Genomic DNA, 27204 nt, shown 5'->3' with positions numbered 1-27204 from the left:
ATAGAACAGTTACAGCATGGAAGGAGGCCATTTGGACCATCGAGTCTGTGCTGGCTCTATGCAAGAGCAATCCAGCTAGTCCCACTCCCCATCCTATCCCCACAGCCCTGCAAATTTTTTTCCTTTCACGTACTTATCCAGTTCCCTTTTAAAAGGCACGATTGAATCTGCCTCCACCACCCACCCTGGCAGTGCATTCCAGATCCCAACCACTCGCTGCGTAAAAAAGTTTTTCCTCATGTCACCTTTGGTTCTTTTGCCAATCACTTTAAACTATTTGCCAAATAGTCCATTTTTGTATTGTAACATTCTATGAAATGTGGAAAAAAAAGTCACTATGGGATATTGTGAAAATTTAAAAAAAACATTTCCAATCAGATCTTCTACAGATTCATAGCCTCACTCTGGACTGGTTGCTCATTTCTTTTCCTTCCACGAATCACAAAGCGCTTACCTATGTGAAGCTACACAACAGGAAACAGTTTTACTTTTCAGTGCATTTTAGAATTAAACCCCCTTCCCCCACTAGATCATTTGAAATTTTTGCTTCAGCTTTACTGAAGTCAGCTGTTCTCCCTCTCTAAATACAAAATGGCTTGCCAAACACTTTTCATCAAGATGGTGTTCCTTTGTCCACTTGACTGAAGCTCATTTATATATTTTTTAAAAATCTTCCCCTACATGCCCTTCACAAACACTTTAAATGGTTGTGATATTGCCAATGTGAATTGTAATAGAACATTTATATAATATCTTGCCTGATATATCATAGTAGCATTGTAAAAGTTTAACAATTCGTTGAACTAGAATGGTATTTGATAAAGTGTGATGATTTCACAAACATGATTCTTACATAAATGATAAGAACATGCAGTGAAAAAAATGTTAACACAAGGAAATGGAACAATTTTCCATCCTCCTCCCCCAATTGGTCTATTATATTCTGGTCAAATCCGGAGTAAGGCTCTTTGTTCTACCCCAACAGTGTGCCTGAACTACCAACCTCAGAAGAACAGCACTTGTAGATGGATCATTGTGCACTTTCCGGTTTCCTATCCTTTTGGTATCCCTGAGTGAGGTTGAGTATTAGTGCGGAGTTATTTGCAGTTTTGTGTTGTGGGCCCACATGCACTAGAAACTGGGTTGAACTCATTGCTTACTGTGTTTCTATATTTGACCAAGGTTTTTAGAATAATCTATATTCTCATGTTCAGTTGTACTTGTTGGCAGTTTGTTTACATAGTGCACATTTCACAATTGGGAAACCATTTTTCAGTCAGTCAGTTACAAATGCCCCACATCTGCCTTGGTCTTGGTGGCACTTCAAACATCAAACTCGATACAACTGTAACCACCATTAGTCTGGAGGTATATCTGAATTACTAGAACTTAGCCGATCCTACTCGTGAACTGGGTTGATGGAGACTTTCCTTACAATATGACCAACACAGCAAAGCTGGCATCACTGAACATTATCTTAAATTTGCTGCTGCTTCATTTGAGTCTTTTTTTTGTTTGTGATATTATTAATGTTTCTAATTGCAAGAAGAATCCATTACAATATTTCTTAAAGTAGTTCAAGCTATTAGAGCATTGAATGACAGCTCAACTAACTTGAAGAGTTCAATGTTGTGACTGCCATTCTTGAAGAGGGCATATTAGCCCTATTTCTTTTCATTATCAATTATATCCTGTGAAGGCTTGAGTTAGTTATGGCTTTTATGCCAAGAAGGTCCAAGAGATCCATTACAAAAATCAGATGGCCTTGAATTTCTAAAGTTGATTTCCTAATAAATGAGCCTAGATAAACACAAAGCCAACTCATAAAACAAGAACACAAATATCTATGATTGGTCTTGCAAGAGAGAAAATATAACTTGTGGCAATTGTTCCATGTATCAAAGACTTGACATTTGGCAAGGAAATCACAAAGTTAACTTCAGTCATAAATGTTACCAATCAAAATGACAAATGCATCCAGATCCCTTGTTGGCTGACATACTGGAACTTTAGGAACATCTTCTTGGTATCTTTTTAAACCCTTAAAATTAAAAGGCGTTATTTGTGTGTAATGCCTACAACGGCTATTTTTTCCTAGGTTTTATTTCCTTTCACACCATTTTATAAGCTGGTCATGAGGCACTTTATAATTTAGTTTAACGTCTCATCCGAAAGGTGGCACCTCCAATAATGCAGCATTGAACTTTCCTAGAAAGCTTTCTGCTGGTAATGAGAATGCTGGATTGCAAAATAACTAGTAACATTTCACTAAGTTGCTCATGTGGGGTATTGTTTTGTTTACTGAAGGAAGTGCCAGCCTAGATTATGTGCTCAAGTCCCTGGAGTGGGGCTTGAATCTACAACTCAGCGGTGAGAGTGCTACCGCTGGGCCAAGCTAACACTCGCTATCTTTGCAGAAACTGTGTTGAAAGTAGCATCTACTTCTATGATGTGGAGATGCCGGTGATGGACTGGGGTGGACAAATGTAAGTAGTCGCACAACACCAGGTCATAGTCCAACAGCTTTATTTGAAATCACAAGCTTTCGGAACTTTGCTCCTTCGTCAGGTGGCGAAGGAGCAAAGCTCCGAAAGCTTGTGATTTCAAATAAAGCTGTTGGACTATGACCTGGTGTTGTGCGACTACTTACATTCATCTACTTCTAAGTTTACCACAAATTCAGTAAAACAGTATCCAATCCAAGTTAAAATAATAATCTTGAAATAAAATCCATAGACTTTTTCTGTTTGGGGAAGAGGAAAGTCAAAGTTATAAAACTTAAGAGCACTGTATAATTAAGCTGCCTCTGTAAATTCTGCAATTCCTTCCCTATCAATAACATGAGAAAGCATGGAACGAGATAAGCCATTCGGCCAATCAAGCCCACTCCTCCTTTAGACCACGGACATACTACCCTGTCGGGGACAACAATTCACACATTTCATCTTGTGAGGACAAGTTCTGCATAAGTACATTACTTGTCATGCAGCTTGCAGGATTGTAGAAGTGATTTATACTATTGCAAAATTATTATTAAGTAATGAACTGCAACGAGAGCATGATATTATGCTCTCATCATCTGATGTACTGAATCGAACAGCTGAGTAAATTACAAGTAAGTTTACAAAGGAAGGAAAAAAACCAGCAGAGAATGGTCTGGCCCAGCCCAATATGAATTGATTTGCATTCAACATGCAGCCACTGAAATACTAAATGCAAAAAGACAGGACTCTGGGAATTTTAACTACGGTAATAACCCAACATAGATTTACTAGTCAGTTGTGATAATGCATACACTTAGGTATTTGCTTGTATATTTATGCCAGCAGAAGGCATGTACTTAATTGGTTGATAGCAGGGACAACATTGTACAGTGGCAAGCTGCTCTTAAAGATTTCGATTTTACATTTAGATATAGCAGGGAGATTTTATGCTTCTGGCTCTAACTCTTATTATTGGAGTTGTTACATAATTGATGTCAGCAGCTCAATGGCCCATATAAAAGAAATAGACCTCTTTTCCCTCCCCTCAAGAAAAGGGAACAGTTACTTGAACTGCCAGTGAATTTACTGTCCAATCCTCAGGCTGAAAAGTTCCTGCTGGGTAGCTAGAGTACTTTGTTCATTGTTGGTTTGTTCCCTCCCTTTGGGCTTGACTCCTCACTGGGACATTATTTCACGGGTGCCTCACCCGGCCTGATCCCATCCTCACCTGCTGTCCGCACGTGTGCACTTCCAGCAGGGGTTAAAGGATAGCAATCAGGAATAAGAATACTTGGCAATTTTCATTTCCGAAGCAAGTGGCAGTGAAGCCAATTGTAGCATCCCTACTGCTGTTCAGACTGCCTTTAACTAACTTAGTACAGACCCTTGGGGAGCCAGTTAAGATACTTTTAACCATTTTAACATAATTTACATATTCAGATGAATTTAACAGCGGTAAATGTTTACTATGAACAAATTTAACACACTAGTTTTGCTCCCTGCTGGATGTCAGATTTAATGAACTTAAGTCAGTCTGCACATTCCGGTATTTGGAACCCTTTATGCCATCGGTGTTCTAAGTAATACTTGGAACAGGCTTTGTTACAGTCAACAGCTAAGTTAATTTTTTTTTTTTTTCCCCCCAATATGTAACATATAAAGTGGATCTTTTAACTTTACCATAGCCACATAATAAAATCACAAAGCAATGCTGATGATTTTTATAACATTGCTACTTTGTCTAATATATTTAACTAATTTATTTGCATTACTGTCTATCACTGCAGCGTTAGGAATATATACAAAAGTTTGCAACTGTAATGTTTTAGTAGTGGAAATTACTTCGGTTTCAACTGGCACAAACCAAGTCATTTTCTATTGGAAAACATTAATAAAAAGGACAAAAGAGCCACATGATAGTAAATTCAGATAACTAACGGCTACAACAAGGAGGTTGAACAGAAAATATGCTGCAGGTTTACAGTGTGTATGAAATATGTGTATAGAAAGGGGAAATTGGTGCATAGAAAAAAAAAGGGAATAGAAGTGTTGAAAAGGTTTATCATAACAATCATAGGATTTCACAAGTTAATAAAAATATTTTAGCCTCTCAACATTCAGTTTTGTTTACTTTTTAAAATATAAAATTATGTACCTCTTTAAAATTAAGTCACAATGTGCAATGCTATAGACATGATCTGTCAGAATGCTGCTCATAAAATATGAGCAATGCAAAACAAAAGACAATGATATTAAAAAAAAGTAAACTTTTGATCCTGCTCGGTGGCTTTTTTGCTTGAAACATAAATCTACTGCTTCCTCAAAAGGGCAAAGATTAAGGAATCACCCTCAATACAAGTTTAATAATGAACACTTACCAGACAGCTTTATACCCTCTGCAAGTCCATAAGGAAGGTAGGCAAAGATTATCATCATCCCGAACTCCAGTGATGGAGTCTTTCTGAGGTCTATGTGCTTTAACAGGTAAATACTTAAATATTAAGAAAAACAAATGCTCACTTATTCAGACACTATAAACAAGCAATTCGATCTTGATCACTTTGCAGTTTTGCATATCTGAAATCACCACTCCAAACCTAAGGGGGTTGTGTGTTTATAAATCTTTCAAAGTTCACATTTATAAAGCTGTTACTCTTTCCTTTGATATTATGGTTATACTGAAGCTGTATTGTACATACAATTGGCCTAAACATGCAAGATTTATATAATGATGTACCTATCACAGGTGTTATACAAATACCAGGACTCTGAACTTCAGTGATGCGTGTATAAATGCTTAACAAGTTTGAAATTCATTTCCAATATTTTAGAGGAAGCGTAAACTTACTTATTTTAAGTAGGTTAAAGCCTCCACTTGCGAGGGGAACGTCAGACAAATATTTTAAGAAATCATATGCCAGAATTCTATGGTTCAATTTCAAGGCCTAGGTGTTCTATCAAAAAAATCTGTTTTGCTGTTCAATACTGCCTCTGGTATGGTGGGAAAGCTGTACCCAGTTTACAATATACAGGTCCAGGAGTTGACATATAAAAGCCATACAGTAGCAGATGAATGACATTTGAGTTTTAACATAGCATGTATCTATTTAGCAAAATTGACAGAGCTTGCAACAGCTTTCTATAGTATTGTCTCTTGACTAAAATATATTTTTTTTAAGTGACAGGTTAAGAGAGGATAGTTCCCTGGGATTCTGTAGAAATATTAAGGGATTTCTTAAGGCAGTTTGGCAAGAATGTCCTGCATAAATGTTCATTTCTGTTAACAAGTTACTTATATTGATATTTTAAAAATTTCGAATACTACAATGGTAGGCTCGAGGGGCCGTTTGGCAGACTCCGGCTCCTATTTCTTATGTTTCTTAGAATATCAAGAATATATAAATAGAATGTTAATATTCCCAGGCAAAAAAGATATCAATGCAGAGATGAGACCAGTGAGTGTTCCAAGTGCTGCAGATCCAAAAAACATCTTGAGGAAGTAGCCCAATGCCTGTAGGAAAGTTTGCCATCCACTCACATTAGGTGCATTCTCTCTGGCTAAGCCTTCTGCTGTGCTAGAATACAGCATTTGAACATACATTGTTAAAACACGTGAAGTTATTCATTATTTCCATAGTTTTACATGCTAACCAATAGTTATGTCAGAATCAGTTAAACATAACGTGACATATCACCAGTCATGCAAGTTACGTGTAAAATGTAAGTGGAAATACAAAATTAACAGAAACAATATAAGTATTACTGCATCAGATAGATCGTGAAATTATTTGACCAGTAAAATTCGAGAATAAGTTTCTGCTGGAAGGATATTGCAAATTTAGCAACAACTCAACTGCTAAACCTAACATTCAATACATTATAAGAGGGGTATACAACATAGAGGGAGAGGAAATAAAGGCTTACTTTGTAAGGACTATGGAAACTGCATCATTAAGTATGCTTTCCCCAAATACCAACATGTTCAGAACAGGATCCACATTCAGAGCATTAAAAATGGCAATTGTAGCTACTGGGTCAACAGCAGATATTAGGGAACCAAATGCAAAACTGCAAAATATAAACAGTTCAAAACCACAGATAAGAAGCCATAAAAAGTTCAAACATCATTCATTACTTGTTCAAGATTTTTCATACAAGAAATATATATTCTAGAACTGTAAAAATGCCATGTTCGTTGAGACATATGTGCAGATATAGGTAAATTTCCTTTGAATTTCAGCTACCTTTTTCAACACAAAAAACAAAATTAAAAAATGCCATCTAATTTCAACCTTGGACAGGGAGTTCTATACATGTACAAATATTGCTATAATCTGCTAACATATTATGGAAAATATTCCAGTCATGACACTAAAGCATATGCCCTTCAAAATCTTGCTGGCCAATCTTTCAAGATTTCCTGAGACTGGATATTTAGATATTCAAGACCAGCTCCCAGGCCAGAGTGAGTCTGCCTGCGAGACCTTGCTGTGGGAGGGAAATAGCATGCAGCTGCAACTCGTAAAGTTAATTGTTGTTGGGCAGAGAGGGGAAAAATGGCTGCCAGAAGGGGGAATCAGCTCCATTGTTGGATGCAGGTTTGAGGTAGTCTTTGAAGAAGTCCAGTAAAGAAAGAAATGTGTTGACGACTTGACAGGAGATGAGTCAGGGTAACAGCTGATAGCTTAACTGCGCGTGAACATCTATCCAATAGCGATCATAACATGATCGAGTTCAAGGTAGTGTTTGAAAGGGAAAAAAGTGAATCAGCTGCTAAGATTCTGGACTTGGGTAAGGCCGACTTCAATGGGATGAGACAGAGACTGTCCACAGTAAACTGGGCAAATCTGTTAATGGGTAAAACGACTGATTATCAGTGGGAAATGTTTAAAGAAACATTTAATGAGATACAGAATCGGTTTATACCAGAGGGGCAAGAAGTCTACTTGCCAAAAAAACACAACCATGGACAACTAAAGAGGTAAGGGACAGTAAAAGACAAAGAAAGGGCATACAAAAAGGCAAAAAATGGCACAGATACAAAGATCAACAAAGGTCACAAAACAGATAGTAAGAGCTACAAAAAGAGTGTAGGAAAAGAAACTTGCAAGGGATATCAAAACGAATACGAAGAACTTTTATAGTTATATTACGAAAAAAAGGGTGGTCAGGAGCAGTGTTGGCCCCTTAAAAACTGAAAGTGGGGATATTGTCATTGACAATGGGGAAATGACGGACATGTTGAATAATTACTTTGCATCAGTATTTACAGTAGAAAGAGGACAGCATGCCGGAAATCCCAAGAAAACTAATGTTGAATCGGGGACAGGGACTCAATAAAATTAACATAAGTAAAACAACAGTAATTAAGTAGGTGAACACATTGCAGATGCCCTGACTATAATCTTTCAAAGTTCTCTAGATTCAGGAACTGTCCCTCTAGATTGGAAAATTGCACGTCACTTCGCTTTTTAAGAAAGGAGAGAGAGGGAAACCGGGGAATTATAGACCAGTTAGCCTAACATCTGTTGTGGGGAAAATGCTGGAGTCTATAATTAAGGATAGGGTGACTGAACACCGAGAATTTTCAGTTAATCAGGGAGAGCCAGCATGGATTTGTGAAAAGGTAGGTCGTGCCTGACAAACCTGATTGAAGTTTTTGAAGAGGTGACTAAAGTAGTGGACAGGGGAATGTCAATGGATGTTATTTATATGGACTTCCAGAAGGCATTTGATAAAGTCCCACATAAGAGACTGTTAGCTGAGATAGAAGTCCATGGAATTGAGGGTAAAGTACGGACTTGGTTAGGAAGTTGGCTGAGCGAAAGGCGACAGAGAGTAGGGATAATGGGAAGGTACTCACATTGGCAGGATGTGACTAGTGGAGTCCCACAGGGATCCATCTTGGGGCCTCAATTATTCACAATATTTATTAACGACTTAGATGAAGGCATTGAAAGTCTCATATCTAAGTTTGCCGATGACACAGATTGGTGGCATTGTAAGCAGTGTAGATGAAAACATAAAATTACAAAGGGATATTGGAAGATTAGGTGAATGGGCAAAACTGTGGCAAATGTGAGGTCATCCACTTTGGATCAAAAAAGGATAGAACAGGGTACTTTCTAAATGGTAAAAAGTTAAAAACAGTGGATGTCCAAAGGGACTTAGCAGTTCAAGTACATAGATCATTGAAGTGTCATGAACAGGTGCAGAAAATAATCAATAAGGCTAATAGAATGCTGGCCTTTATATCTAGAGGACGAGAGTACAAGGGGGCAGAAGTTATGCTGCAGCTATACAAAACCCTGGTTAGACCGTACCTGGAGTACTGTGAGCAGTTCTGGGCACCGCACCTTCGGAAGGACATATTGGCCTAGGAGGGAGTGCAGCGTAGGTTTACTAGAATGATACCCGGACTTCAAGGGTTAAGTTACGAGGAGAGATTACACAAATTGGGGTTGTATTCTCGAGTTGCGAAGGTTAAGGGGTGATCTGATCGAAGTTTATAAGATATTAAGGGGAACGGATAGGGTGGATAGAGAGAAACTATTTCCGCTGGTTGGGGATTCTAGGAGTAGGGGGCAGAGTCTAAAAATTAGAGCCAGACCTTTCAGGAGCGAGATTAGAAAACATTTCTACACACAAAGGGTGGTCGAAGTTTGGAACTCTCTTCTGCAAACGGCAACTGATACTAGCTCAATTGCTAAATTTAAATCCGAGATAGATAGCGTTTTGGCAACCAAAGGCAGGTATATGGAGTTAGATCACAGATCAGCCAAGATCTTATCAAATGGCAGAGCACGCATGAGGGGCTGAATGGCCTACTCTTGTTCCTATATTCCTAAAAATACACAAACATCCAGAATGTAACTTAATCTTCAAAAGCTGTACGTCACCCAAAATAAGGGAGATACAAGATTTAAAGACTACTAAATCCATGTAAGACCCTTGTAAGCCACGTGCGTGCTCTCAGCCTGAATGTGAGGCATACAAGGCCTCATTAGAGGTTTGCACTGCAGTCGATAACTAAGATGTAGGAAGAGCTTTTGATTTGAATTTTAACTACATTCAGAGAACAAGGAAATATATATCGATCGCAGGTTACTGAACATTCTCTAATTTCTTCAACCTCTAGGTACAGATGAATTTTTCCAAAGTATTACAATAACCATGGTAGTCAACTAGAACTTCATTTCAAAACCAGCTGAGCAGAACAGCACAGCACAAAAGGTGCATCATCCTATGCATACAGATAGCAATGCTTGTTGAAGGCTGTTATTACTGTTCATAGCTGCCTTGCAGGTAGGCTCAATGAGTGGGTCGTGCCTAGTTAAAATGTAATACAAAGTAATACATTCTATTACCCACTGCGCTACATGCTATTTTGTAATAAGTATAGTTTTATTTCCAAACAAAATATTGCTGCTAGAGCTGATAAATATTCTTGATATCACTGAACAATGCAAAATCTCAAAGCTAGGAACAGACTGATAATTTCTCTCCAGAACACCATATGATATTGGTAACAACAAATTTAGGGAAAACATTTCACGTGATTTATCCAAGTGTCAAATAGAGACCACTATTAGAGCATGAAGTTCTCTCACTTTACTTGTGGATGTAAAAGGACAAATATTAACAGGCAATAGTTGACCATTATGTAGACCCTGAATAAAAAGTATCCAAAAAATTTCAATGGGCTCCTTTCTCACTCAGTGGGTAAATGCACTGCTTGCTGCTGAAACCCTTATCCATGGTTTTGTTACCTCCAGTCTTGACCATTCCAATGCTATATAAATGCAAGTAATTGTTGTTCGTTGTTGACGACGACATGCTGAGCTATATGGATTAGGCAGTTCTCAGCTTTGATCCCAGATCTGGATTGAGTTAGCTGTTCTCAATGCGGCATACAGTTAGACTCAAATGTCCTTAGAAGGGGAAAAAGGTTAACCAATGATGCCTACTAGAAAGTGCATGCATATGCACAAAAGATGAGAAGAGGGTCTGACTCAGCTCTGATGCTTTCACAGTCAAAAAGCTGCCGACATAGTATCTAGGCTCACAAGGAGAATGGACTCGGGCGAGGTACTAGAGGGCAGCCAGCACTCGTAGAATCATACCCCAGCATCAATCAGTGCCTTCAGGAGAGGAGGAATAATGAAAAGGAAAAATAAACATCTACATGTAATCAAGGTCTTTGATGTAGTATATGGTCATGGTCATACATGAAATGCTTAAAACTTTTACGACAGAGCCACAGAAATTGTGAAAATTCTCAAATGTGTTTTTAGCTTCTGCAGGGTCATCTTCAGGTTAATGAAGAACTCCCATTAACTGCCCCCTCACCTAGAAACTAAATGTTACATCTTACTAACTTGTTTCTAAAAACACTCAAGTGGGCAATGTTAAGGCCTGGAAATTTTTTAAAATTCCAAGTTCACAATTTCAAACATTATTTCACAAAGTACAGAATGATCCATTTAGAAAAACAATAATTTATAAAATAATTACCTGTCTGTCACTGTGAGTTTATAGATAACTTCAGCCTAAAATGAGGAAAAAAAAAGTGTTAATATTCAAATAAATGAAGGTTGACTTCAGAAGTATACTTAACTTTTTAAAGTTTTGACTGTTTTGCTGCAGCAGGATATTGGTATGATTTATATTAAAATATTACTTTTAAATTTAGCTTTCACGATATTAAATTCCCAGGAAAGCAGTGCTAAGAGACCTGGATTAGAGTGGAGATGAAGTGCCTATCTAGGATGCTTGAGACAAGAGTTTGCCACTACTGAGCCAAGCTCTCACTTCTGACTTAAGTCTTACGTCTTACTCCACAACTTCAACATATAATCCAGGCCGACACTTCAACAATGCTCCATTGGTACTGCAGTGGAAGTGGCATCTTTCGGATGTGACATTAAATTGAGGTCAAACGTTCCCCCCTCCAATTGCTGGGGGCACACATGCACGGCCTGTACCTATCATCAGAAATTTTCCCCTTATATCCTTTTTGTTGAAACAGTTATTATATCAAGGTATAAACTCTGAATAAGTAATGCCTTTGTTAAATTAATTTGACCAGCAGGAGTGAAAAACAATTAATGCTGCTTTATTACCACTGTTCAGGTCATACTAGCTATCTGCAGTTGCATGTTGTAGTTTTCTCTGAAATTTCAAGGACACTGGGTATGTGTAGGCATGCATGTCATGAGTCATGTATATGTGTGCATTCATGATGTTCTGAGTTTCTACTAAAACCATAAATTAAAGCAGAAAATGGAGTTATAACCAGGATCATAAATTTACTATTGTAGTTACTACTCACCTTACCAAGAAAGTACACTCCACCACCTACAATGAACGCTGATATTGCTGTGCCAAACACAGCAAAAAGTGTAATGGATCCAATATTTTGGAAGAAGTTACCCTGAAAATGAAAACAGAAGTTAGAAATAATATAAATTGCACCAAAATGCAGTTTTAATGAACTATAGAATATACAATGTATTACAAATAAAATCTTTTCCAATTTTCTCCACTCTTCTCAAGGCAGTGACTTATCCTACAATAAAGATCTAGAGATGAGAGCAGTGCTCTGGTTCCTTGCCATGTTGCCATTCTTCAGGTGAGCCTAGGTAGCAAATATTGGCAAGGTATTCAAAAGTTGGCATTACAACAGAATCTGATCCTGTCCCCACCCACCCACATCATACGTGCACTATGTTTCAAATGTAAATAATGAACGGACAGTAAGTAATAGTTCTGCTGAATAAATGAATAGTTTTTCATTTTTCTATTTCTAACATCAAAGCATAGTAGTTGAAGACAGTACTCCTTAATAATTTTTTTTTAAAATTCGTTCACGGGATGTGGGCGTCGCTGGCAAGGCCGGCATTTATTGCCCATCCCTAATTGCCCTTGAGAAGGTGGTGGTGATGAGCCACCTTCTTGAACCGCTGCAGTCCGTGTGGTGACGGTTCTCCCACAGTGCTGTTAGGAAGGGAGTTCCAGGATTTTGACCCAGCGACAATGAAGGAACGGCGATATATTTCCAAGTCGGGATGGTGTGTGACTTGGAGGGGAACGTGCAGGTGGTGTTGTTCCCATGTGCCTGCTGCCCTTGTCCTTCTAGTTGGTAGAGGTCGCGGGTTTGGGAGGTGCTGTCGAAGAAGCCTTGGCGAGTTGCTGCAGTGCATCCTGTGGATGGTGCACACTGCAGCCACAGTGCGCTGGTGGTGAAGGGAGTGAATGTTTAGGGTGGTGGATGGGGTGCCAATCAAGCGGGCTGCTTTATCTTGGATGGTGTCGAGCTTCTTGAGTGTTGTTGGAGCTGCACTCATCCAGGCAAGTGGAGAGTATTCCATCACACTCCTGACTTGTGCCTTGTAGATGGTGGAAAGGCTTTGGGGAGTCAGGAGGTGAGTCACTCGCCGCAGAATACCCAGCCTCTGACCTGCTCTCGTAGCCACAGTATTTATATGGCTGGTCCAGTTCAGTTTCTGGTCAATGGTGACCCCCAGGATGTTGATGGTGGGGGATTCGGCGATGGTAATGCCATTGAATGTCAAGGGGAGGTGGTTAGACTCTCTTGTTGGAGATGGTCATTGCCTGGCACTTATCTGGCGCGAATGTTACTTGCCACTTATCAGCCCAAGCCTGGATGTTGTCCAGGTCTTGCTGCATGCGGGCTCAGACTGCTTCATTATCTGAGGGGTTGCGAATGGAACTGAACACTGTGCAGTCATCAGCGAACATCCCCATTTCTGACCTTATGATGGAGGGAAGGTCATTGATGAAGCAGCTGAAGATGGTTGGGCCTAGGACACTGCCTTGAGGAACTCCTGCAGCAATGCCCTGGGGCTGAGATGATTGGCCTCCAACAACCACTACCATCTTCCTTTCGAGTCATAGAGTCATACAGCACGGATAGAGGCCCTTCGGCCCATCGTGTCCACGCCGGCCATCAGCCCTGTCTACTCTAATCCCATATTCCAGCATTTGGTCCGTAGCCTTGTATGCTATGGCATTTCAAGTGCTCATCCAAATGCTTCTTGAATGTTGTGAGGGTTCCTGCCTCCACAACCCTTTCAGGCAGTGAGTTCCAGACTCCAACCACCCTCTGGGTGAAAAAGTTCTCTCTCAAATCCCCTCTAAACCTCCCGCCTTTTACCTTGAATCTATGTCCCCTTGTTATAGAACCCTCAACGAAGGGAAAAAGCTCCTTCGTATCCATCCTATCTGTGCCCCTCATAATTTTGTACACCTCAATCATGTCCCCCCTCAGCCTCCTCTGCTCCAAGGAAAACAAACCCAATCTTCCCAGTCTCTCTTCATAGCTGAAGCGCTCCAGCCCTGGTAACATCCTGGTGAATCTCCTCTGCACCCTCTCCAAAGCGATCACATCCTTCCTGTAGTGTGGCGACCAGAACTGCACACAGTACTCCAGCTGTGGCCTAACCAGTGTTTTATACAGCTCCATCATAACCTCCTTGCTCTTATATTCTATGCCTCGGCTAATAAAGGCAAGTATCCCATATGCCTTCTTTACCACCTTATCTACCTGTTCCGCCGCCTTCAGGGATCTGTGAACTTGCACACCAAGATCCCTCTGACCCTCTGTCTTGCCTAGGGTCCTCCCATTCATTGTGTATTCCCTTGCCTTGTTAGTCCCTCCAAAGTGCATCACCTCGCACTTTTCCGGGTTAAATTCCATTTGCCACTGTTCCGCCCATCTGACCAACCCATCTATATCGTCCTGCAGACTGAGGCCATCCTCCTCGCTATTTACCACCCTACCAATTTTTGTATCATCAGCGAACTTACTGATCATACCTTTTACATTCATATCCAAGTCATTAATGTAGGCCACAAACAGCAAGGGACCCAGCACCGATCCCTGTGGTACCCCACTGGCCACAGGCTTCCAGTCACAAAAACAACCTTCGACCATCACCCTCTGCCTTCTGCCACTAAGCCAGTTTTGTATCCAAAGTGCCAAGGCACCCTGGATTCCATGGGCTCGTACCTTCTTGACCAGTCTCCTGTGGGGGACTTTATCGAAGGCCTTACTGAAATCCATGTATACCACATCCACTGCGTTACCCTCATCCACACGCCTAGTCACCCCCTCAAAAAATTCAATCAAATTAGTCAGACATGATCTTCCCTTGACAAAGCCATGTTGACTATCCCTGATTAATCCTTGCTTCTCCAAGTGGAGACTAATTTTGTCCTTCAGAATTTTTTCCAATAATTTTCCTACCACTGATGTTAGGCTCACTGGCCTGTAGTTCCCCGGTTTTTCCCTACTCCCCTTCTTGAATAATGGTATTACATTAGCGGTTCTCCAGTCCTCTGGCACATCCCCTGTGGCCAGAGAGGTTCTGAATATATGTGTCAGAGCCCCCGCAATCTCCTCCTTTGCCTCACACAGTAGCCTGGGATACATTTCGTCCGGGCCTGGGGATTTATCCATTTTTAGGCCTGCTAAAACCGCCAATACCTCCTCCCGCTCGATGTTAATATGTTCGAGTATATCACAGTCCCCCTGCCGTATTTCTATGTCTACATCGTCCTTCTCCATAGTGAAAACAGATGCAAAAAATTCATTTAGAACCCCTCCTACATCTGCCGGCTCCACACACAGATTGCCATTTTTGTCCCTAATGGGCCCTATTTTTTCCCTAGTCATCCTCTTACCCTTAATATACTTATAAAACATCTTAGGATTTTCCTTTATTTTGCTCGCCAGTGTTATTTCATGGCCCCTCCTTGATCTCCTAATTTCTTTTTTAAGTATCCCCCTGCACTTTTTGTACTCCTCTAGGGCTTCCTCCGTCTTTAGCCTTTTGTATCTGCCAAAAGCCCTCCTTTTTTTCCTAATCCATTCTCGTATATCCCCTGACATCCAAGGTTCCCTGGAGTTCTTGGAACCACCCTTGACCTTTACGGGAACATGTTGCCATTGTATGGTCTCAATCTCCCTTCTGAAAGACTCCCATTGCTCCGATGCGGATTTTCCTACAAGCAGCTGATCCCAGTCCATTTTGGCCAGATCCTGCCTTATCCTATTAAAATCGGCCTTCCCCCAATTTAGAACCTTTATTTCCGGCCCCTCCCTGTCCTTTTCCATGACCACCTTAAATCTCACCAAATTATGGTCACTGTCACCAAAGTGCTCACCTACTAGCACTTCTTCCACTTGGCCGGCCACATTCCCTAGAATTAGGTCCAGTACCGCCCCCTCTCTTGTAGGACTTTCTACATGCTGGCTCAAAAAGCTCTCCTGGATGCACGTTAAGAATTTTGTACCCTCTAAGCCTTTTACACTGAGTATCCCAGTTAATATTGGGGAAGTTGAAATCCCCCACTATTATTACCCTATTATTTGCACAATTTTCTGAGATTTGCCTACATATCTGTTCCTCTATCTCCCCCTGCCTGTTTGGGGGCCTATAGTACACTCCCATCAAAGTGCTTGCCCCCTTTTTGTTTTTAAGCTCCACCCATATGGCCTCATTAGAGGAACCTGCTAATATATCATCCCTCCTTATGGCAGTAATTGATTCTTTAATTAATATTGCGACCCCCCCTCCTCTTATACCTCCCCCTCTGTCTCGCCTGAAGATTCTGTACCCCGGAATATTGAGCTGCCAGTCTTGCCCCTCCCTCAACCATGTCTCTGTGACAGCAACAATATCATACTCCCATGTGCTCAACACCTTCAGTTCATCCACCTTATTCGCAAGACTCCTTGCATTAAAATAGATGCCATCCAGCCTTGCCCTTACATATTTGCCCTGTCTTCCAAGCTGACTTGTTTTTTTCTCTATATTTGGCTGCACATCACCCCCTATTGTAGCTCCACTCTGTATCCCATCCTCCTGTCAAGTTAGTTTAAACCCCCCCCCAACAGTGCTAGCAAACCTTTGTGCTAGGTATGACTCCAGCCACTGGAGAGTTTTCCCCCTGATTCCCATTGACTTCAATTTTACTAGGGCTCCTTGGTGCCACACTCGGTCAAATGCTGCCTTGATGTCAAGGGCAGTCACTCTCACCTCACCTCTGGAATTCAGCTCTTTTGTCCATGTTTGGACCAAGGCTGTAATGAGGTCTGGAGCAGAGTGGTCCTGGCGGAACCCAAACTGAGCATCGGTGAGCAGGTTATTGGTGAGTAAGTGCCGCTTGATAGCACTGTCGACGACACCTTCCATCACTTTGCTGATGATTGAGAGTAGACTGATGGGGCGGTAATTGGCCGGATTGGATTTGTCCTGCTTTTTGTGGACAGGACATACCTGGGCAATTTTCCACATTGTCGGGTGGATGCCAGTGTTGTAGCTGTACTGGAACAGCTTGGCTAGAGGCGCAGCTAGTTCTGGAGCACAAGTCTTCAGCACTACAGCTGGGATGTTGTCGGGGCCCATAGCCTTTGCTGTATCCAGTGCACTCAGCCGTTTCTTGATATCACGTGGAGTGAATCGAATTGGCCGAAGACTGGCTTCCGTGATGGTGGGGATATCGGGAGGAGGCTGAGATGGATTATCCACTCGGCACTTCTGGCTGAAGATGGTTGCAAACGCTTCAGCCTTGTCTTTTGCACTCACGTGCTGGACTCCGCCATCATTGAGAATGGGGATGTTTGCAGAGCCTCCTCCTCCCGTTAGTTGTTTAATTGTCCACCACCATTCACGACTGGATGTGGCAGGACTGCAGAGCTTTGATCTGATCCGTTGGTTGTGGAATCGCTTAGCTCTGTCTATAGCATGTTGCTTCCGCTGTTTAGCATGCACGTAGTCCTGAGTTGTCGCTTCACCAGGTTGGCACCTCATTTTTAGGTACGCCTGAATTTTCAACACTCGGATATCACATTTCCCAACTTTGGGAGGAAAAAGTCTACTTTCCATTTTATTAAAAAATGACCTATGAAACTAACATGCATTGCTGTTCTGATGTTTTTACAGTATCAAGTATCCCTTTCAACTGAAATAGTCAGTCATTTTTTTCTTCACTGTCCAAAAGTGGTTAAATGATTGTGATCACCTCCAGCTTCCTTGATCCCTTCCTACTCAACTCCTTATCATTCAACTCCCCCTCCTGGCCCAGACACTCACCAATATTTTAAATTGCTCTCAGTTTAGGAGCCACCCCCTCCTTTCGTATTCACCATCACACCTTCCTCAAAAAGCCTACCTGGATCCATCATCCTCTACAATTACTACCCCATTTCTGAACTCCCTTTCCTTTCCAAGAAGACCAAATGTGTTATAGCCTCCCAATTCTGTGCCCAACTCTTCCCAATCTTTCTGCTCAAATGCCTTCAGTTTGGCTTCTGCTCTGCTCATAGTACTAAGACCACTCTGGCCAAAGTCACAAGTGACATCCTCTGTGACTGTGACCATGGTGTATTGTACCCCCTTGTCCTACTCAGCCTCTCCACAGCATTAGATATGGTTGTCCACATCATCCTCCCACATCGCCTCTCCTCTGTGGTCCATCTTTGTGGGATTGCCCTCACATGCTGTAGGTCCTACCTGTTCGAATGCAGCACACCTCTGGCAAATGAATTTACTTCCCAGCCCATCATCTTGAGTGTTACTCAAGAATCTAATGTTGGTTCCCTCCTCTTTCTCATCTAACCCTCAATGGCATCTTCAGAAACAAGATAGCTTCCAGATGCATGTTGGTGACAACTAGCTCTACCTCTACAATTTCCCAACTGAATATTGGGAAGACCAATGGCTCTGCAACAATGCCCACCTCTGCTCTCACCACACTTACACTGTTGCTGAAACCCTTATCCAACTTTTGTCATCCCCATACCCAATTTCTCTAATGTCCTCCTTGCTAGCCTCCTATCCTCCACCTTCCATAAACTCCTTATTACAATTGGAACACCATAGTCAGGATTTTGCATTGGAGTTACACTAGTTCTTCAATGCAACTCCAGCAGAATAGGGTTGGAAACCGGTCCAGGAAAGACTGCCAGCTCCCTGCTGCCCTGTCACTTTCGAGGTTTTACACTTGAAGTGATGGGGAATGTAGAATATATCTATCTTAAAATATGTGGGCATATTTCATCCAATGTATTGTCTTTAAGTTGAGCCCCAGCAACACTGCCAGTGCATTCCCAGAGTTCAGGATTGCTATGTTGATCCCTACTGACTGATGTTGCTGCTGGCTAGTGATACATTACAATATTGTATTTTAATCAGAGCAATGTTAAGAGCCTCCACCTGTTACATTGATTTGTTCATTCTTGATTTACAATCCCAACTTCAAAAAGAACAGTAAACAATGCAAAACAGTGTCTGCAGTTCATTTCTCAACCTGAGTCTATTAGAAAGGAGAACTTCATTTCCAAACAGGCTTTATGCACTCTATAAGGAAGTCACCAAGAAATTGAAAGACTTTGCAGGAATAGTGCATATTAGACTGTTCACATTATTAAAATTACATTTTCTATTGATGAAAATTAGAGCGTCATGGGTTCAGCAAGAGGACTTATCTCTGTTGCAAGAATGGCAATGTCACTTTGTACTTAGAGTATGGCCTAGCTCTTCAACTTTTGTATTACTTAATTTGTATTATTAATTATTTCAATTTACCCAAATAGATTAAGTTGTAGCAGTTAATTCCAGTGCACAATTTCCTGCAGTTTGGATTCATTGCTGGTAAAGCCCAAATCACAACCACTCCCAAAATCTATATTGTGAAGGAACTTTTTAAAACTAGAGGTCTGTTTTCAAGTTCTGCAGAGTACTTTAAAAAGGGTAAAAGAACCCCTAACAGACTGTTTCACAAAATGCTACATACTGTACTTCATATATGCATCTTTGTTTACAATTTATGAAGAAATAATTTAGAGTTTTAAACCGTACAAGTCTGATCTGTGCAGGGATATTTCACTAACCAAAGTGCTTCAGCTGGTAGTACAAGGTTACATGAAATTTAGTAACCAACTCACCACAATTGGGTTAATTGTTAGACCCAGCTGTGTTATCACTGCAAGAATAGAGTTAGTTAAAATTGAACTTTCTGATTATGAAGGATGAAATCTGCTCATGGGAAGCACGGGATAACATTCAAAATTATTTAGCCCAGAATTAAATACTAACTCTGAGCTGTGCCCAGTGTATTTTTATCTGCAAATTAAATCTAAATGCAATCATAAATTGAAGGCTCTCTGTAGAGTCTTGGCAGTACTACATTTGAAACAGATAAGCAGATGTGCTTGTCAAGATTTTCAGATTTAATTATATGGGGGGGGAGCGGGAAAGAGAACACATTGATCTAAGGCTAAATATTAAACATTCACAGTACTTTCCCCCCAAAATTACCTTCGCCTTTTAAACCTGTTGTAAAATTATGTTAAATATATAAAAGGAATCAGTAGATCAAGAAAACATTTTCAAATTTGTTTACCCATAATCTTCCAAAACTCTCTCGATTCAAGAATTGTCCCTTTAGATTGGAAAATTGCAAATGTAACTCCATTATTTAAGAAAGGTGAGAGAGAGAAATCAGGAAATTATAGACCTTTTAGTCTAACATCTGTTGTGGGCGAGTTATTGGAATCTATAATTAAGGAAAGGTGACTGAGCACTTGAGACATCGGAGCTGATTAGAGAGCCAACATGGATTTGTATAGGGTAGGTCAACGAACCGGACTGAATTTTTTGAGGAACTAAAGTAGTAGGCAGGGGAATGTCTATGGGTGTAGTTTATATGGACTTCAGAAGGCATTCAATAAGGTTCCACATAAGAGACTACTAGCTAAAATTAAAGGCAAATTATTGAACTGGTTAGGAGATTGGGTAGGTGGAAGAAGAGTATGGCTAACAGGTATGTACTTCAATTGGAAGGAAGTGACTAGTGGTGTCCCACAAGGGTCTGTGCTGGGGCCTCAACTATTCACTATATTTATTAATGACTTAAATAACACAATAGACACAGTCACATATCCAAGTTTACCAATGACACAAAGGTTGGCAGCATAGTCAGTAGTGTAGATGGGAGTATAAAATTACAAAGAGACACAGAGATTAAGTGGGTGGCAAAACTGTGGTAGATGGATTTCAAGGCAGGGAAGGGTGATTTTGGACCGAAAAAGGATAGATCGGAGCATTTTTTAAATGGTGAAAATCCAAAAACAGTGGAGGTCCATGTACACAGATCACTAAAATGTAGTAGTCAGGTACAAAAAGTAATCAAAAAGGCAAATGGAACATCAGCCTTTGTAACTAGAAGGCTAGAATATAAAAAGGGGAGGAAAATTTGCTAAAGCTGTACAAAGCCCTGGTTAGACCACATCTGGAGTACTGTGTAGTTCTGGGCACCGCACCTTAGAAATGATATATTGGCCTTAGAAGGAGTGCAGTGCAGATTCACCAGAATGTTACCAGGGCTCCAAGGGTTAGATTATGAGGAGAGATTATTTAAACTAGGCTTGTATTTCTTGGAATATAGAAGGTTAAAGGGTAATTTGATTGAGTATTTTAGGATTTTGAAAGGAATCGATAGGGTAGAATCATAGAATGCTTATGACACAAGAGGCCATTCGGCCCATTGAGCCTGCACCGGCTCTCTGCAAGAGCTAGCTCGTTCCACTCCCCCGCTCTTTCCCCGTAGCCCTGCAATTTTTTCTCCTTCTGGTACCTATCTAATTCCTTTTGGAAAGCCACAATTGACCCTGCTTCCACCACCCTTTCAGGCAGTGCATTCCAGATCCTAACCACTCGCTGTGTAAAAAAAATTTTCCTCATGCGCCTATGGTTCCTTTGTCAATCACCTTAAACCTGTGTCTTCTGGTTCGCAACCCTTCCACCAATGGGAACAGTTTTTCTTTATTTCTAGGCCCTTCATGATTTTGCACACCTCTATCAAATCCCCTCTCAACCTTCTCTGCTCTAAGGAGAATAATCCCAGCTTTTCCAGTCTATCCACGCAACTGAGTTCCCTCATCCCTGGAACCATTCTAGTAAATCTTTTCTGCACCCTCTCTAAAGCCTTCACATCCTTCCTAAAGTGCGGTGCCCAGAATTGGACAAATATTCCAATTGTGGCTAAACCAGTGTTTTATAAAAGGTTCAACATAACATCCTCGCTTTTGTACTCTATGCCTCGATTTATAAAGCCCAGGATCCCTCAAGTTTCCTTAATTGCTTTCTCAACCTATCCTACCACCTTCAACAACCTGTGTACTAATACCCCCAGGTCTCTCTGTTCCTGCACCCCCTTTAGAGTTGTACCTTTCAATTTATACTGCCTCTCCTTGTTCTTCCTACCAAAATGTATAACCCACACTTCTTAGCGTTAAATTTCATCTGCCACGTATCTGCCCATTCCATCAGACTGTCTATGTCCTCTTGAAGTCTATCATTATCCTCCTCACTGTTCACTACACTTCCAAGTTTTGTGTCATCTGCAAACTTTGAAATTGTGCCCTGAACACCCAGGTCCAAGTCATTAATATGTATCAAGAAAAGCAGTGATCCCAGTACTGACCCCTGGGGAACACCACTGCATACCTTCCTCCAGTCTGAAAAAGTCATTCACCCTACCTTCTGTTTCATATTACTTAGACAATTTCGTATCCATGTTGCCACTGCCCCTTTTATTTTGTGGACTTCAATTTTTACTGACAAGCCTATTATGTGGCACTTTATCAAACGTCTTTTGGAAGTCCATATACACATCAACTGCATTGCCCTTAACAATCCTCTCTGTTACCTCATCAAAAAATTCAATCAAGTTAGTCAAACACAATTTGCTTTCAACAAATCCATGCTGGCTTTCCCTTAATCCACACTTGTCCAAGTGACTATTATTTTTGTCCTGGATTATTGTTTCTAAAAGCATCTCCATCACCGAGGTTAAACTGACTGACCTGTGGTTGCTGGGTTTATCTTTACATCCTGTTTTCAATAAAGGTGTAACATTTGCAATTCTCCAGTCCTTCGGCACCATCCCTATGTCTAAGGAGGACTGGAAGATTGTGGCTTGTACTTCCGCCATTCCCACCCTTACTTCCCTCAGCAACCTTTGATGCATCCCATCCGGACCTGGTGACTTATGTATTTCAAGTACAGCCAGCCTTTCTAGTACCTCCTCTATCAATTTTTATCCCATACAGCATCTCAACTACCTCCTCTTCTACTACAGCTTTGGCCGTATCTTCTCTCTTGATAAACACAAATGCAAAGTACTCATTTAGTACCTCTGCCTCCATGCGTATATCTCCCTTTTGGCCACATCCCTCCTCTTACTATCCGTTTACTATTTGTATGCCAACAGAAGACTTTCGGATTCCCTTTTATGTTAGCTGCTAGTCTATTCTCATACTCTCTCTCTTTGCTCCTCTTATTTCCTTTTTAACTTCCCCTCTGAACTTTCTATACACAGCCTGGTTCTCACTTGTACTAACAACCTGATATCTGTCATACGCCCCCTTTTTCTGCTTCATCTTGCTGTATCTCTTTCGTCATCCAGGAAAGTCTGGTTTTGGTTGTCCTACCTTTCCCCCTCATGGGAATGTATCTAGACTGTACCCGAACCACTACTTCTTTAAAGGCCATCCATTGTTCGATTAGAGTTTTGCCTGCCAACCTTTGAATCCAATTTACTTGGGCCAGATCCGTTCTCAACCCACTGAAATTGGCCCTCCTCCAATTAGGTATTTTTACTCTAGATTGCAGTGTGTCCTTTGCCGTAGTTAAACTAAACCTTATACTCGTTCCCCATCCGTTCCCTAAATGTTGCCCCACTGACACTTGCTCTACCTCATTCCCCAGAACCAGATCCGGCAATGCCTCCTTCCTCGTTGGGCTGGAAACATACTATCAAAAAAGTTCTCCTGAACACACTTCAGAAATTCTTCCCCTTCTTTGCCGTTTACACTATTGCTGTCCCAGTCTATATTAGGGTAGTTGAAGTCTCCCATTATCACTACTCTATGGTTCTTGCACCTCCATGTAATTTCTCTGCAAATATCCTTCCACTAGTTGGTGGCCTATAGAATACACCCAGTAGTGTAATGGCACCTCTATTGTTTAACAATAACCAAATAGATTCTGTCCTTGACCCTTCAAGGGCATCCTCTCTCTCCAGCACGGTAATATTCTCCTTAATCCCCCATCCCCCCCCCAATCCCCCATCCCCCCCCCAATCCCCCATCCCCCCCCCAATCCCCCATCCCCCCCCCAATCCCCCATCCCCCCCCCAATCCCCCATCATCCCCCCAATCCCCCATCATCCCCCCAATCCCCCATCCCCCATCTTTCCTGAACACCTTGTATCCAGGGATATTTAGTACCCAATCCTGCCATTTTTTGAGCCAGGTCTCAGTTATTGCCACAACATCATATTCCCATGTGGCTATTTGCACCTGCAGCTCACCAACCTTGTTTACCACGCTTCATGCGTTTACACATGCACTGTAAGCCGATCTAAGACCTTCTCGTATTCTCACTTAGTCTGACCCCACTTAATACTGTACTACTTCTTACTCTAGTGCTATCTATTTCTCCCACTCCTTTGTGCACCTAGTTTCTCCTTTCTAATGCTGCATCCCTGGTGCCCACCCCCCTGCCAAGTTAGTTTAAACCCTCCCCCACAGCTCTAGGGAACTTCCCCGTGATGACATCAGTTCCAGCTCTGTTGAAGTGCAACCCGTCCGGCTTGTACAGGTCCCAACTCCCCCAGAACTGGTCCCAATGCCCCAGGAATCTAAAGCCCTCCCTCCAACATCATCCCTCCAGCCATGCATTCATCTGCTCTATCCTCTTATTTCTATACTCACTAGTGCGTGGCACCGGGAGTAATCCTGAGATTACTACCTTTGAGGTCCTGTTCTTTAATCTTTTTCCTAGCTCCCTAAATTCTGCCTGCAGGACCTTATCCATCTTTTTACCTATGTCGTTGGTACTGATGTGGACCACAACCTCTGGTTGTTCACCCTCCCCCTTCAGAATGTTCTGCAGCCACTCAGTGACATCCTTGACCCTGGCACCAGGGAGGCAATGTCATCTTGGAGTCACGTCTGCGGCCGCAGAAATGCCTGTTTGTTCCCCTAACTATTGAATCCCCTATCACTATTGCTTTCCTGACTTTTCTCCCCCCCCCCCCACCCCCAAATGATCTTGTCCTTACAATCCCCCACTTCATTCACTGCCTCACTTACCTTGTGCAATGAGTATCCAGACTCAAATATAATGGGCGGAAGTAATAAAAGAAAAAACATGTTTGGTCGAAACATTTCTTCTTCCTGCAAAGAAAAGCAATCAAAAATATAATGGGCCAGAATTTACTGTCAAAATAATTTGTGCATAAATAGAACAACTTCAGGCGAGGGCAGATGCGAAGTTAAAAGCGAAAATCCGGAACTTGCTGTCAGAGATGCACCGTTCTGCTGGCAGCTTCCCAAAAATGGCATCTCATTGTCTGACTCACCATTCAAATACAATGTTCCTGTACTTGCATGGTAGATATGAAGTAAACTCGCCACTGAAAGTTAGGGCTTGTCCATTTCAGTCTAAGTACTCTTTTAATGGCATGATAAGTCTTAATTATTGCCAAACAACCTCTCTGGCACTGAAAATGCACCTTTGCAAGCGTGGAGTCTCATTCCTTCAGCTTTCAAGTGTTGTCAGAGATTTTTTAAAAATAAAATTAATTTTTAAAAAACTTTTTCTTTGCCTCTTTTTCCTCTCTCTCAATCCAATCTTTCTTTCCCTCTTATTTTGATTTCTGTACCTAATTTGACATTGAATTCAGTTTTCTAACTTACACTTCCTGGTTCAGAATCTGCACCATTCATTAACAATTCTTCAATCTGATTGGTTAAGGAGATACACAGTTGCTTGCCCCGTTTACAAAAGTCCCAGATGCCCTGTAGAGGGCGCCGCACTGTTTCCATCTCCCACTTACAGCAACTCGCTGTGCAAAAGCTCATGGAAATTGAACAGAAAAAGGCAAGTTTAATGAACAGCAGGTGCCCACTGGTTCAAGATCAATGGCCTTACAGTTCTATGTACAGCAGGATAAGAGGAAGCTCTGGTTATCAGAAGCTACTGAAAATCCACTTTTCTCCTGGTCCACTAACTTTAAAAGAATTATTTCGGTATAACTGTGTTTATCATTTACAAAAGCTATGGGGACTGTGGAGGGGGATGTGTAAATGCTGAAAGAATCTGGCTGAAGGTAGCTCTTTTTGCCCCCTTCGTACCTTGGGATGTTTTTCTACATTAAAGGCACTCCATAAATGCAAAATTGTCCCTTATATTCCAATTTTACTGCAGATTATCAACACCAGTTTTAGATCAGCAAGAGTGGACAGGACTCTGTTTCTTCTTTGCTTACATCACTTTTTAATCATGAAGACCAGAACACTCTGCATGCATACTGAAACAGCATTCCAATTACAGCCAATGAATTTTTTAATTGTTGGAATTAGAGTGGGGAGGGGACAATCAGCTCTTTTCAAAATGTCACAGAAGTACAGTCAGGTATTTATCTACTTTCAATAGTTTCAGAACAGAGGAAGGGGAAAATGTACAAAAGTATTGTGATTAAAGTACAATTGCGATGGGATATTTAAAAATAATACTGTTGGCCACTCAGCATGTGACAATTTAAGATTTAAAGCATCATCTCAGATTAGGTTAGCAACCTCTCACAGAAGTTACCTTTACCTTTCTCCAGATAGATATATAATACGCAGTGAGTGATGTTATAAAACGAACGGGATTTAAAATGTTGGCATTTTTGACACAGAAATGAAATCCAATTAGATGCTTTGACTCATTAAATCTTTTATGATGGTAGCAGGTACATAATCTCTTGAAACAGCAAAACGTTGATCGGATGTTTACTGGACAACTTTCCTTAGCATGCTTTTTTAAAAAACGTTATGGTTAGTAGTTATTTTATGTTTGCACACGCACAATTTTATGACAAATGCCTATTACAGGATTATGGTTGGAAAATACTGATAAATATTTGACAGCAAAGCTGATCATTTGTCACATTTAAGAAGCAGTTTCTCTGTCTTCAAAAGTTTAACCAGGCGCTACATAAATGCAAGTTGAGAGGAGCGGATCAGAGCAGAGGGAGCTGCGACAGAGTTCGAAGTGACGTCAGGAATCAGAAAGGGACGAGACACAGGGGAAGCACCTGATTAGTACTATGCTACAGTAACTAAAGTAAAAAGAAAGGGAAGGTCTGCAGCTCTTATAGCAAGTAATATTTTTTGGTGAATTAAGGTCCCTGGTGTAGTTAAATTACTCTTAATCTAGAGAATGTTAAGGGAGTAAACTCCTTAAAAGGCAGTAATGAACAAGCTTAATCTAAGGCAAGTCATGGCAGCAGAGCTCGCACCCGTGATATGCTCCTCCTGCACTATGTGGGAAGTCATGGATGCTACCAGTGTCTTTGGCGACTACATGTGCAGGAAGTGTCCAGCTGCAGCTACTGACTAACCGCATTTCAGTGCTGGAGCTGCAGGTGGATTCACTGTGGAGCATCCGCAATGCTGAGATGATCGTGGATAGCACGTTCAGTGAGGTGGTCACACCACAGGTAAAGATTACGCAGGCAGAAAGGAAATGGGTGACCGCCAGGCAGAGTAAAAGGACAAGGCAGGTAGAGCAGGAGTCCCCTGGGGCCATCTCCCTCTCAAACAGATATACCGCTTTGGATACTGTTGGGGGAAATGGCT

General features: G+C 41.3%; 1 protein-coding gene across 1 annotated transcript in view; it reads right to left on the bottom strand.

Annotated features, from left to right (window-relative positions):
* The window catches only part of slc9a8 (solute carrier family 9 member 8), an 84421-nt gene that overhangs the window by 38061 nt on the left and 19156 nt on the right, over positions 1 to 27204 (bottom strand). The window contains exons 5-10 of the mRNA XM_068000579.1: positions 24670 to 24753; positions 11815 to 11916; positions 10998 to 11032; positions 6408 to 6551; positions 5920 to 6058; positions 4862 to 4967 (exon numbers count right to left, since the gene is read on the bottom strand). Coding sequence (XP_067856680.1) covers positions 4862 to 4967; positions 5920 to 6058; positions 6408 to 6551; positions 10998 to 11032; positions 11815 to 11916; positions 24670 to 24753 — 610 coding nt within the window. The remainder of the gene's footprint in view (positions 1 to 4861; positions 4968 to 5919; positions 6059 to 6407; positions 6552 to 10997; positions 11033 to 11814; positions 11917 to 24669; positions 24754 to 27204) is intronic.

The sequence above is a fragment of the Heptranchias perlo genome, chromosome 19 (genome assembly GCF_035084215.1).
Source record: "Heptranchias perlo isolate sHepPer1 chromosome 19, sHepPer1.hap1, whole genome shotgun sequence".
Taxonomy (NCBI): domain Eukaryota; kingdom Metazoa; phylum Chordata; class Chondrichthyes; order Hexanchiformes; family Hexanchidae; genus Heptranchias; species Heptranchias perlo.
The sequence above is the reverse complement of the archived record's forward strand: the minus strand, read 5'-3'. Positions and strand labels throughout refer to the sequence as shown.